This window comes from Mirounga angustirostris, unplaced genomic scaffold (genome assembly GCF_029215605.1).
Source record: "Mirounga angustirostris isolate CCGP_5_RB_7025 unplaced genomic scaffold, mMirAng1.0.hap1 SCAF_6, whole genome shotgun sequence".
Taxonomy (NCBI): domain Eukaryota; kingdom Metazoa; phylum Chordata; class Mammalia; order Carnivora; family Phocidae; genus Mirounga; species Mirounga angustirostris.
The window spans coordinates 3,182,508-3,196,107 of NW_026991714.1; the positions used below are offsets into that span (position 1 = coordinate 3,182,508).

The 13,600-nt window shown below is 53.0% G+C and overlaps 1 protein-coding gene across 1 annotated transcript; it reads right to left on the reverse strand.

The window, feature by feature from the left end:
* Positions 1–3,941: 3,941 nt before the first annotated feature.
* On the reverse strand, positions 3,942–4,678 carry SMIM42 (small integral membrane protein 42). The gene has a single exon (XM_064593514.1). It carries the CDS (start codon positions 4,594–4,596, stop codon positions 4,384–4,386), a length of 213 nt encoding a protein of 70 aa, XP_064449584.1. The 5' UTR covers positions 4,597–4,678; the 3' UTR covers positions 3,942–4,383.
* Positions 4,679–13,600: the final 8,922 nt, after the last annotated feature.

The following is a 13,600-nucleotide window of genomic DNA, read 5'->3' on the forward strand; positions in this document are numbered from 1 at the left end:
CTTGGGGGACTCCCGGGCACCCGAGGACCGAACTCTGAGAGTCACTGTCTTTTTTTTTTTTTTTTTTAAGATTTTATTTATTTATTTGACAGAGAGAGACACAGCGAGAGAGGGAACACAGCAGGGGGAGTGGCAGAGAGAGAAGCAGGCTTTCTGTGGAGCAGGGACTCCAATGCGGGGCTCGATCCCAGGACCCCGGGATCATGACCCGAAGGCAGACGCTTCACGACTGAGCCCCCCGGGCACCCCTGAGAGTCACTGTCTTAACGAATGTGCTTGTGGCTGCACGAAGAGATGGTGGAGCTAGGAGGCACCCGGGCTCGCCTGCGGTGACCCCTGCCCCACACTCCCGGCCCCACTCACCCCCTCTGGGCATCAGGGACTCCTCTGTGAGATGAGGGTGGATTCTCCATGGCCCAGGGCCCTCTGGCTCTGACTTTCCTGACCCAGCCCAGGGCAGCTCCCAGGCCGTGTACCACACGTGTGCATGTCACGGGGCCGGAACAGCGAGAATATCTACAGGAATGGGAAAGACCAGCAGGGTCTCCTTCTGCTCCCACCTTCTCTTGAGAAGACAGCTCTGAGTTCTATATTTTTCCAAGAAAAGAGGTGCCTCTGGCCACTCCCACCTGTGGTATCATGGGGTTCAGCCGTGGACTCAGCCTCTGGCCCCCGGGATAGGGGTGTGGTGGGGGGGCAGGGGGCCAGGCGGTGGTCCCAGGTCCCCATCCCTTTGACTTGCTTTCAGCCGGAGCTGGGAATTCCACTCCCCTCCCCGCTCACACACACTGTTGAGCAGAGAAAGGCCGACAGAAGGGCATTTCAGGTGGAAGGAATGGGATGCACGAAGTCATGGAAGAGGGAAGGACTGGGAACTGGAGAGTTAGTGTTCAGTGGGCATTTCAAGGGGCATTTCCCCCAGTCTCTTCCTGCTCTCTCACCCACGCCTCCACTATGCTGCCCTCCCGTCGTTGAGAACCTTCCCTGGCCCCTCTTGGTCCGATCTGGAAACCTTTGTCTGGCATTCAAGGCCTTTACCACTGCTGATACTCTCTTCTCGACCTGACTGCCCGGTGTCCCCTACATGCATCATGCGGCTGGCTCACTGTCCCTTGTCCCTTGTCATGCATGTCACGTGCTTCCTTCTGATCCTAAATCCTGTCTGGTACCCTAACATGTCACCTGCTTCAGGAAGACCTCCCTGATTGATCCAGCCCACAGGGGCCCCTCTGGCTTCAGAAATCCTGGAGCATTCCATTAGCACCCATCCTTGGCCTTTCTCAGAAATCAGCCCGGACTGTTACTGACCTGAGGGAGGTCCTCAGCCACATCTGGACTGGCAGCTCCCTGGAGGAGGGAGCAGCATCCTAGTCTCCTTCACTGCCGCCTCCCTCTGGTCCCCATTGCCCTCTGAATGCTTTATGGTGGTTGGTACGCGTTGGCTTGGTCCCAGCAGGCCCAGGGCAGCAGACAGACCGCCCTGCAGGTGGCAGGGCAGAGGAAGACGCAGGGCGCCCCAGTCACAAGGGAACCACACATACTCATGCTGGTGACATTTTAGTGCAGGAACTTCTGATAGGGAAAGAGGGGCTGCCTCCAAGACGGGGTGTCTTACGCCCTGATAAGTACACGGGAGAGGGGTGGTAATCCAGCTCTGCTGTGAGGCTTTGGGCAGGTAGCAGCCTCTCTGAGCTTCAGAGCCTCACCTTCCCATCTGTGCAAGGGACAGAGTCCTGTCCACGGGGTGCTTAGGCAGAATAGATATGCCATATGTTAAGAGCCAGCATATAATTGATGCTCATTATATAGTATGTTTTGAAGAGGATGAAATTGCCAGCCAGGAGATCTTGAGGATAAGAGATTCCCGTCTTTGTGGAGAACGTGGCTGCAGTCCCTAAGGGTCCACTATCCTGCTCTGGGTGGGGAAGGGAGGGTCCCTGTGCCCAGTGTGGCCCGAGGACTGGGTTTGCTGGCCCTTTGCTGCCATCGGGTGGCCAGAAGTTTGCAATGCAGCCCAGCTGGTTTGTCAGTAAAACAGATTTGGGGAGTGTGAGGAGTTTGGGGAGGAGGGTGACATAGGGCCCCAGGGAGTGGCCTGTAATACATGCACTTGGCTGTTGACCAAAGGAGCCTCAGAGGGCTCAGAGCACCGCCCTCTGGGGTTTTGTGAGGTCCACTCTCACCTGCGTGTCCAGCTCTTCTTTTTTCCATTCTCGGGCTTGCTATTTGTGCTCCAGAAGCACCATCTTTCTATCCCACGGACGCAACAAACTCCTCCCGTTATGGGCCTTCTCCCATGCTGATCTCCCTCTGGAGCGCAGGGCTGCCTGCCTGCACCCATCACGTGCAGACCTTCCACCTGTCCTGCAGCCTCGGCCAGCCCGCTGTCCCCCCATGCACCTTCTCCAGCCCGGGCCAGGCTCCTTCCAAACCTGCCTCCATACCTGCCCCCATAAAGCCCAGTGCTTTTCCAGAGCACTTTCTCGGTTTATACTTAACCTGTGTGATCACTTCATGGGCATCTATCGCTCACTGTGCCGTACAGGGTCCAGAAGAGAGAAGATGGGGCCCCTTCCTCTTGTAGCCCCGGCACTCAGGACTGAGCCTGATTCATGGCAAGAGCTCAGTACACATCTGATGGATAAATACAGGCGTCTGCAGGATAGGAGAGAAAGATGTGCCGAGTGCTGGGGTGCTGAGGACCTTGCTGCCAACTCTGAGCTCCTTCTCCACAAGCGATGCGTGGAAACCATGCACACTCAGGGTAACAGCCCACCCCACCCTCTACTTCCCACGCTGGCAAGCTGGATGGAGAAGGGGTGTGGTAGCCAGCTGGAGAGGAATGCCCCCTGGCCTCTGAAAAAAGGGCCCAGGCTGCAGAGGAGAGAGGGGTACATCTTCCTTGGCCATGAAGCTCTCAGTCCTGTTGCTGGTCAGCTGTGATCTGTCTCTGTTGGAGTTGATGAACCACCCCACCATCAGACACTAGAGGAGGCAGGTGGAGACACTCGCTGACAGGGGTGGGCTCCCCCTGGGTCTGGCAGCCATACTGGCCTCTCCTCAGCACCAGGTGATCAAGCTCCTGAATTTATATAGGCTAAAGTGGAAGTGTATCGGGGCCTAGGCTGCAATGCAGAATATGCAGCCTTTGGGGCGCCTGGGTGGCTCAGTCGTTAAGCGTCTGCCTTCGGCTCGGGTCATGGTCCCAGGGTCCTGGGATCGAGCCCCGCATCGGGCTCCCTGCTCCGCGGGAAGCCTGCTTCTCCCTCTCCCACTCCCCCTGCTTGTGTTCCCTCTCTGGCTGTGTCTCTCTGTCAAATAAATAAAATCTTAAAAAAAAAAAAAAAGAACATGCAGCCCAGATTCCCGGGGGCGGGGTGGGGGCGCACATTGTCAGAGATGACTGAACACAGTCCCGTGATTCTAAGCAACGGGAAAAGCTTTTGAGGAAGGGGTTCTTAGCTTGTGACTCCAGGGTCAAGTGCCTGTGGAGGGGAGACAAGGGAACACATGACGGGACGCCTCTAGGAGGAAAGATTAATAGTGGGGCTGGACATAGAGGTGTTTCTCCAAAAAACTACTAATTCCTTCTAGGCAAATGGCCAAATGCTCCTTAGGGTAACTCAAGCCTGAATGAGAATATGGATTTTCAAAACACTGCCTCTTTAATTTGGATTTCATTTGAAAAGGGAGTTAATTCATTCCAAGCTCAGAAAAGATTTTTTAAAGTGAAATTATTATTTTAGAATATGGTATTTTTAAAGTTTGCCAACCCGCAAAGCTGGAGGATGGGGGAGAAGAGAGAGAAGTATTTGATGCTTTAAATCATTTTTTGAGAGGCAATACTTTTTTATTCACAGAATTAGGTGAAGAGGAGGGAGCATTTTACCTAGAATTTGGGGGTGGGTGAGCTGTTCTATTTCAAGGATCTTCTGGAACTGAGCTTCTGGTATAGCATCATTATATATCGGAGATGCTGTGAGCTCCCAATAATTTCAATATCCCAGAGTCAACACATGCCCAATTCAGAAAGGAAAATTTAGGGTTTGTAATCAATTTTTTAATCCTCCACGTGTTTGTTTCTTTCCTCCATTAATGCAGAAATCAAGAGCCATTTATAATGTCAGTCGAGAAGACCCACAGAGAGAAGACATTCAAACCCGGCCGCCTGGACCAGCCAGGGAAAAGCCAGATGAGCGAGAATTACAGCGGACGTGGTGGTGGAGGAGGGAGGAGGCGGGGGAGCTTCGGCCCTGGGGGCCTGTGGGGACAGAGCAGTTCTTCCTCCCCAGGCTCCAGCTCTGAGAAGGCTCCCGGACGGCCCAGCCTCCTGAGCCTCCGGGTCTTCCCCTCAATGGAGTCCTCAGCAGGGACTGTCCATCTTCATGCCAGCAGAGTTTCCTCCTTTCTTGGATCTGGCCCTCTGTTCTTGTTGCCTTTGTCTTTGGTCACTTTCCAGACCAGGATGAGTAGAGTGACTAGGGGCATCAGGAGTGCAAAGAAGAAGAGAAGCTTTACTAGGTAAGCAGGATCAGATATGGTGGTGGTGAGCGTGCCCTTGTCCCACAGGAAGGCCGGGAGCTGTGAGGAAGACATCGGTTTCTCAAAGACAGCTGAGCTATGCGGCCTGCGCAGACTGCCCCAATGGCTACACACGAGAGAACCAGGCAGCTCTTTGTTATATCCTCAAACTGGGTGTGGAGCTACATACAGTCCCACATCTATCAACCCTGTTGCTCACGTGGCGCCATTTTCCTTGGATGTTAACTGAGAGGCAGAGAAGTTTGCTCAGTGATGCTGAACAACTGCTTCCAGTGCAAATACAGTCCTCAGATGATGGCTTGATTGACAAAACTTCCAGGTGGGGGGCGGGGCATCTGAGGCTTTGTGATGTCACTTGAGGGTGAGGCTAGGGTCTGAACTGAAGGTTCTAGCCCAGACACCTCCATCCTCTGAGCCCCACTTCCCTTCATGCCTGGCCTCTAGATTGCAAAGGGATCCCCAATTGCTTGTGAAGATGCCCCTTCAATCCCCTTCTATCATTTCCTAATCATTTTGAAATAATTTTAAACATATAGGAAGTTGCAGAGATAGCAGAGAACACATGTATCCCCATGGCTAATCGTGTGTAACTACAGCACAAAATCAAAACCAGTGAACAGACACTGGAACAAACGTGTGCGTGTCGTTCTGTGGCATTTCATCATACACATAGGTTCTTGTAACCACCACTGAAATCATGATACAGAATTACTCCGTCACCATGAAGACTAATGGTGTCCACAACCTACCAGCTGGAGACAGGTGCAGAAAATGTGCCTTCCTCAAGCTGCTTCCTCCCTTATCCATGTGCAGGACAACTTTATTAAGTATTTCCTCTATATATGTTGAAATTTACATCCAGCCATGTTATACTTTTTGCTTCAACAGTCAGACATGATTTACAGAACACAAGAGGAGAAGGAAGGTCTGTTCTGTTTACACCACTTACTGTTGTTCAGCTTGTTGCGTCTTCGAGTTCACAGATTCTTTTCCTCTGTCTCCTCCATTCTATGGGTGAGCCCATCCTTGGAGTTTTTTACTTTGGTAATTATATTTTGCAGTTCTAAAATTTCCATTTGGTTCTCCTTTATATCATCAATTTCTTCACTGAGATTTTCTACTTTTTGTTTCAAGTGTATTTATAATTGCTTATTGAAGTATTTTTATGATTCTTTAATATCCTTGCCAGGTAATTCTAATATTTGCCTATCTTGGTGTTAGCACCTGCTGATTTTTAATTAAGCATCTTTTTTTTTTTTTTTTTTAATTTGAGATTTTCCTGGTTCTTGGTGTGATGGATGATTTTGACTGTATGCTGGACATTTAGGTGTTATGAGACACTGGATCTTATTTAAATCTTCTATTTCAGCAGGATTCCTCTGACATCATGCCCATTGTGGTTAGGGGGCATCACCTCATTAATGCCAGGCAGTGGTGAAGGTCTGGGTTCTCTACTTAAGCTCCTTTATTAACTGAGAGTTGGGGAGAGAGGTAACCCCTCACCACTGGGTGGATATGGGATCTCAGACCCCAAGGTGGCCTCCTCTGACACTCTGGCAAGGACAGGGAAGGGCACTTTGTTACCTGTGGGTGGGGAGCTCATGACCTCTGGGCAGGGACGCAAGTCCCAGATACCCACTCTGTCTTCTCTATTACTACCCTAGCCTGGGGTGGAGCATGGGGAAGAGTACCTCATTCCAGCTGGGCAGGTGTGGGACCCTGAGATCCCCACTTGGTCTTTGCTTATAAGATGGGTGTCGGGCTACAGGTTTTTCCATGGCATTTGGCTAGAGTAGGGCAACTATTATCTAAAAGTTTTATGTCTTGCTGGATTGCCTTTTCCCTAGTTTTTTGGCTGAAGAAAGCCTAGCAGGCTTTTCTTGAGACTTTATTTTGTCTCTGCCCATTGGCCTCTCTGGGTTGTTTCTCCAGCACCCAGTCCAGCATGTATGAGACAAAAAGAAAACCCAGGGAACTCACTGCTACGTCCATCCTTGGGTTCCAAGGTCCCCGGTCCGTCTGCCTTCTCCTGCCCACCTTTTGGAGTCTTCTCATGTTGTTTTTATATAAAACGTCCGTGTTTGGGCTTCGCAGGAGGAGTTGGGGGAACTGAATGTACTCCAGATGCTTCTCCTCCATCCGGGTCTCAGAACCTCTTGATGCCATATCAGGATTCAGGCAGGTGACGACAGTGGGAGCCACACTGTGGAGCTGTGGCTCGAGGATTCAGGCTGGAGGCCAGCACTCGCTCTTTCCAGTGCTCGTGATCTTGGTCAGGTAATGTAATCTCCCCGAGCCTCCATCTACTCTTTAAGAATGAAATTATAGTGGTAAGGCAGAATTTATAGGTTTCCATGGGACTGAAATGAGTGTATAAATGTATAATAACTTTTCAAACCCTAAAACTGTATACAAATGTAGGTTATTTTAAGTAAGAGCTAGGGGGGCGCCTGGGTGGCTCAGTCAAAAAAAAAAAAATTAAAATTAAAATATGAAAAAAAATAAATAAGAGCTAGGGTAAACAGAGAGATGGGAAAGAGGGACAACATAGGGTGAGTTGGTTCTCCCCAGTCTCTGTGAACTTGCAAAGGGCTGTGAACAGATCCCCCAGCCCCAGGATATCTGTGCCAATTCCATGGGACGTGTGGATGTTACCTTATGCACAGAAGACGTGACTCTGCTAAGGATCTCGAGAGGAGGCACACCTCTTAGGTTATCCTCGTGGGTCCCAAACACAATCACATGCACCTTGTAAGAGAGAGGAGGAGGGAGTTCCAAGAGAGACAGACACACAAACGAGAAGGAGATGTGAAGACAGAGCAGAGAGACATGGCCACAGGCCAAGGAACCAAGTGTGGAAAAGGCCAGGAATGGATTCTCCCTCAGAGCGTCTGGAGAGAGCACAGCACCTGATTTCAGGCATCTGGTTTCCAGGACTGTGACAAAATACGTTTCTGTGGTTTTCAGTCCCCACATTTGTGGTCATTTGTTACTGCAGCTCCAGGAAACAGATACGGAAACCTTATGGACCATTTGTCCACGTCCTTCACCTACCGGAGGAGCTAACTGAGGCACGAGAAAGGAGAGTGACCAAGGGCGCACACCCACTGGCCCAACAAGGGGAGGCCTGGGACTCCGGCCTCTCCTCTGCTAGTCCACCCACTAAAACACACCATCTTTATTTTTTTTTTAAACATCTTCATTGAGGTATGACTCATGTACCATACAAATCACCCACTTAAAGTGTACAGTTCAATGTTTCTATGCTTATTCACAGGACTGTCCAAATGTCATCACATTTATATCTTCATCCCCCCAAAATAAGCTCTGTGCCCATCAGCATTCTCGTCTGTCTTTTCTGCCTCCTTGTTTCTTTTTTTTTTTTTTTTAAGATTTTATTTATTTGACAGAGAGAGTGAGCACAAGCAGGGGGAGCGGCAGGCAGAGGGAGAGGGAGAAGCAGGCTCCCCGCTGAGCAGGGAACCCGATGCGGGGCTCCATCCCAGGACCCTGAGATCATGACCTGAGCCGAAGGCAGACGCTTAATGACTGAGCCACCCAGGTGCCCCTCTGCCTCCTTGTTGCAGACACACTGGGCTCATCTCAGCTCCCCAGCCAGACTGGGCTTCCCCGTCTGTTACCTTTGTACTCTTCTCTCATTTCCCAGTCTGTGGCTTCACTCAGGGCTGTGGTTTGACTGGCTGCCCCTAACTCAAGTTGGACAGGGTACTGGGAGGCTTCGATGGAGCGCCAGGCCTGCCGGTTTCCTTCATGCTCCCTGGTTGGGTTGCTGACCCGCAGGAAATGGCCAAACAACTCCTCATTCCCCGAACCGACCGTCAAGATGTGCAGACTGCATGGCCTTCGCTCGTCTCCGAGTCCTGCTGACGACCCTCCAGCATTTCCGGGGGAAATGCCGTTGACACAGCAGTACGTGCTGGGGTTCCCGCTGGCTGGGGCCAGCCTTTCTGGATGGCCTGGGCGCTGGTGTCTGGACACCGAGGAGAAAACAAGACCTACAACATGGTATCGGGGGACACTTCCTCTGCACTCCTGAGGTCTCTCTCGGAGCAGAAACCCTGTTCCCAATACTCATTCGTTTCTGCACTCCAGCTCTCACTCCCTCTTTCTGGTGCAGAGAGCACCCACTGGGTCTGCTCCTTCCCGTGGCTTTTACGGAAGCTCACCCCATGAGTGAGATGCTCACGGTTTTCCACCGACCCAGGATGGGGTGGTGAGTCAGTCTGGTTCCAGTCTTCCCCTTAGGAAGCCCACTGTGGCTGCACACGGAGGCCGTATCTGCCAACATGGTCTTTATCCGCGATCGAGCTGACTTGTGCCATCTGCCTCATTTCTCTGTGGTGTCTGCATGAGCTGGGACGTCCACCTTCTCCTGCCCTTGGGCACTGGTGTTGCCGCCGGTTCTCAGGCCTGTGGACTTGGACTGAGAGACAGCAGCAGGTCTCCTGGGTCTCCCGCTGCAGATGGCATGTCAGGAGGCTTCTTGCCTCCATAATTGCAGGAGACGACGGAGGCTCAAGAGGTTGAGTCATTTGCTCCAAGCCATGCAGAAATCAGTTCTAGAACCAGACATTTAACTTTAGAGGGGAAAAAAAAATCCAACCTGGGTCTCTTTTTATTCCAGCGCTCTTTGTATTGTGGTTCTGTTCTTACATGTCTTGGAAACTTAGAGTGATTCTCAATTTACCTCGTATCCATGCACACTCACTCCTGGGGCTTGTGATGGCCTCTTCTCATCCCCTGCTCCCTCGCCTCAGCCAGCATCTGCTTGATTCCCACGTGCCACTTCTTGTCTACCCCCAAAGAATCCCTTCGACCGGCACCCCCTTTCTGTTCCTTGAGCTCTCTGCCCTTGACCCAGTGGACAGGTCTAACTGACGGTCCTGTCCTGCTCACCCTTGCAGGGCACCATGAGCACCTCAAGCCCTCCCCTCCAACCCATCGTAGTTGTCTTCCCTTTCCCGTCTGCCTCGCCCCATCTTCACTACAAAGTAAGAAGCCCAGGAGTCCCGCTGGCCTGTCCTCCTCCCTGATTCTTGCCCTCACTCAGTTTCGATACCCCCTCAACCCCACTTCTGAAGTGCCCTCCACATCCACCCCTCCTCCTTACCCCCTCTGCTTCCACCTCCGTTCAAGCATTCATCTCCTGGTCCTTACTACTCCTGTGGTGTTTGCCAGTAGGCCTTCATACCTCTCTCTACCAGCCTTATTCTGGGATCATCCACCCTACTCGCATTAACAGAGTAATATCCACAAAAAGTCAGGCCACTTTTCTCCTCAAAATCTATCATTTGCGCCCCTGTTACCTTAAGATAAAGTCCAAGTGCTCCACACGGTGTACAAACTTTGCATTCACGTCCTGGCAAGCGACCTGCCTAGTTTGCTTTCCTGTCCCACTTCCCCATGCATCTCAGACTCTTTTCGGAAAGGGCACTTTCACCAGCCTCCAGAGCCAGGTGGCAAAGGGGTGAAGGGCTACTGCCCGCACTCATGCTCCTGGTTTGAGTCTTGGCCTCAGCACTTACTGTGTAAACTGTGATCTTGTTTAAGTGTTTACTTGACCTCCCTGCCTCTGTTTCCTCCTCCATAAAATGGGGTTCATCCTAGTGCCGATCTCAAAGAGCTGTAAGAATCAAACAAAGCAACACTTGCCCAGTTCCCGGAGAGGCGTCCACTAGGCTCGGCGCTCAGCAAGGCCATTTGCTTCTGCCACCTCCTGGCCTCTGCCCCTGGCGTTGACTCTGCCTGCAGCTCTGCCTCTCTTCCCTCCCGCTTCTCTCCGTGCTCAGCTCCCACTTTAAGGCCACAGGTACTTGCCCTGGGACCTGGACCTGCAGCTCCAGGCCATACATGCATAACCCCATCAGACTATTTGGTGCTCAAAGTATCCCCCACACACACCCCAATTGTGACTTGAGAACAGGAATCGTCTTTGCCGTAGTTTCCCTGGAAACTAGCATATAAATGTTGCTCATATATAGTTCTTGGATGAACAGTAGAATGTGCTGCTCTGGGTAAGCTCATGTTTTAGTTAACCCAGAAACTTGGCTCTTCAGACAAAATTGCCGCCCCTGTTTTAAAGGAGAGAAGAGGGCAGGAGATACCGGGTCTTATGTCTGGAACTGCTTCCTGAGAACAACATCCAATTTTATGCTGGGGCCCCGCAGGCCAAGCAGCAGTTTTCCACGGGCCTGTGGGACAGGCTGTCCTTTCTGCTCTATCCTGGGTGTGTAGAGAGGGCGAGCACAGAAGGAAGGAGGCCGTAGCTCCTGAGAACTGGACCTGGAGTCTGACCATAGGCATATGCACTCCAGGGAAGCGGTTCACCCATCATCCTGTCCTCACTGGCGTGAAGGGCCCCAGCCAGACATGCAGTAAAGCCCTCTCACCCCTCACCCCATCCAGGTCAGTTAACAGTGGCTTGTTGAACAAACAACGGAAGGGGTGTTGCATCCAGAGGCTGTGGTGTAGGACAGGAGATGCTGTAGCTTCGCTTCTGTTGCAGTCACACAGTGGGTGGGAAGGAGGTCCCCTGGTGTAGAAGGATCTGTGGGTTTCCTGAAAGTCACGTGAACAGTGTGGAGATCAGCAGGGCTTGAGCCGTCCTGCCGGTTCTCCTCCCAAGAAAACCAGTAGCCAGGGGTGCCTGGTTATACCACCAAGGGCAAGACCTGAGGGCTTGTGGGAAGCAGTTAAGCTGAAGCAGATTCCCCACCTGGGACTGTGCAATGGGGAGAGCTTCCAGGAAACTAAGCTATGTGCCCATAACTGGCATTTGGGCACCTTCCAAATGGAAGGTATCCATGACCAGTCAGCCTTACCCTGGGAGGCAGAGAACCAACAGATGAGTGTAATTACATGCCCAGGCAGGTAGAGGAACTCCTTGCCCTTCCTCCCCAGTGCGCCCTGCAGCTCCCAACGCACCAAGTCATTTAAATTAGTGAGAGTTCTACCAAAGGACAGAATACACCAGTTACCCAAACCAAGTCCCACAGTGGAAGCGTGGCTGGTGTGGGGGAAGGAAGGAGTGTAAAACCTGATATGAGACTGAAGTTTTAAAGCGGATTCACTAGACTGGACTTCTGATAACCATGGGAGCAGAAAGCTACAGAATCTGTCCAAGCCGGACAGGAAGCACTGAGTGTGGTGGAAGGCTCTGGAAGAAACCACATCAGGATGGTGCTCAGCAGAGCTCAGGATGCTCATTAAATTGCTTCTATATGAAAGAAGCCCTTGGGGTAAGAGGTAGCCTGGTGTGTTAAAGGGACTGCCGGTATTTGAAGATGACTGGAACGCAGAGTGGGAGCACTCTGCTTAGGAGGCGGCCAGGCCACGAACGCCTTGTTCAGGCATGTGTACTTTATTCTGGGGTAAGGGGGAGCCATGGCACGTTTTAATGATCATATCTGCATTTTAGAGGGATCCCACGGGGCTGGGGTGTGGCCCGGACACAGGGAAATCACTTAAGCAAGAGATGACGATGATCTGTGAATGGCGGCAGGGATGGGCAAAGTGGTCAGATGGGAAGGTACACAGAGAATCACCAGGGATTGCAGGGAGAGGAAAGGCCCGAAGAAGCCAGTCTTCTCTTTCCTGCCTGCTGCTTCCAGCGGCCCCAGAAATGCGTCCCGCCTGCAGTTCCGGCTCCCGGGATCCGACGCTGCACCTGCTCGCTTCTCAGACCTCTCCTGCACTGGGCACAGGGGCCCGGGGGCTCCGGGCGGCAGGCCTGGGTCCACAGCCCCCCGCGGCGCGGGAGGGCGCGCTGCGCCTCTTGTCCTCCCGGCTTCACAGGCCACCGGCCCAGGGCCAGACTGCAGGTGACCGGCAACCCTACGGCCGGTCTGTTACACAGGGCAGCCTGCAACCCCTGCTTTAGGGCTTTTTAAAAATAACATTTCATTGCTGCACCTGATGTGAAACAGGAGGGAAAAAAAAAAAAAGGCAGCATTACCCAAAATACAATCTTTAGAATAGCTTGGGAACAATCAGAACAGCTTGGTCCTTCTCTCGACCTGCTCCCGAGGAAAGAACAGGGAAGCGCGCACGTGCCTCGGAGCCGAGGCCCGCCCCTGGGGAAAGCAGGGAAGTGCGCATGTGCCTCAGGTCCGAGGCCCGCCCCGGGGAAGGCGGGGAAGCGCGCGTGTGCTTCGGGTCCGAGGCCCGCCCCCGGTGAGAGCAGGGAAGTGCGCATGTGCCTCAGGTCCGAGGCCCGCCCCGGGGAAGGCGGGGAAGTGCGCGTGCGCTTCGGGTCCGAGGCCCGCCCCCAGAGGTGGGGAATGGCGCGTGTGCTCCGATTACAAGGACCGCCCCAGAATAGGTGGGGCAGTGCGCATGTGCCGCAAGTCCGAGGCGCCCCTCCCCCAATAGGTGAGGAAGTGCGCATGTGCCACAGTCCCAAGGCCCGCCCCGGAAGAGGTGGGGAGAGAATGTAAAAAGAGTGGCGTGGCACAGGCCATTCGCCCAAGTAGCCCGCGTTTCGTTAGTGAAACCCAAGCAACCGAAGATCCCATACTTGGACCTAGGACCTACGCCTTTGGTTTCGTGTCCAGTACCGCAGTTTTGGAATCCCCGAGGGTGAAACTGAACGGGTCACGTAACAGAACGAGATCTCTCTTCCGGCGGCTTTTCCGGGGCAGAGGAGATTGGCTAAGCCCATTGGCTGACGGGGCGGAAGAGGCTGTGTCGCTCTTCCTGCGCGCGGGGCATGTTGGGTGTTGTAGTTCAAGGGACGGCAGTCGGAGCTGAGTCTTCGAAGCCAGGGGGCCTCCGTGGCGCAGATCAGCCTTTTGCACGGGAGGGCCTGGTGTGAGGGCCTGCGTGGCTGTGGCTTCGTCCCGCTGTTTCTCTTTAGGTAGCATGGTGTTTCTTGTTTCCCTGCAAGGGCCTCCGCTTCGTCCCTCACCGAAGGCGCGTAGAAGCCCGTGTCACCTGCAGACCCCTGTGCTCTTCCAGGCTGGCTCCGACCCGCCTCACGCTCTCTTCCGTGGCTGTCTTCCTCGCGCCCAGTCCCCGGGGCCCTCCCCATCCTCTCTCG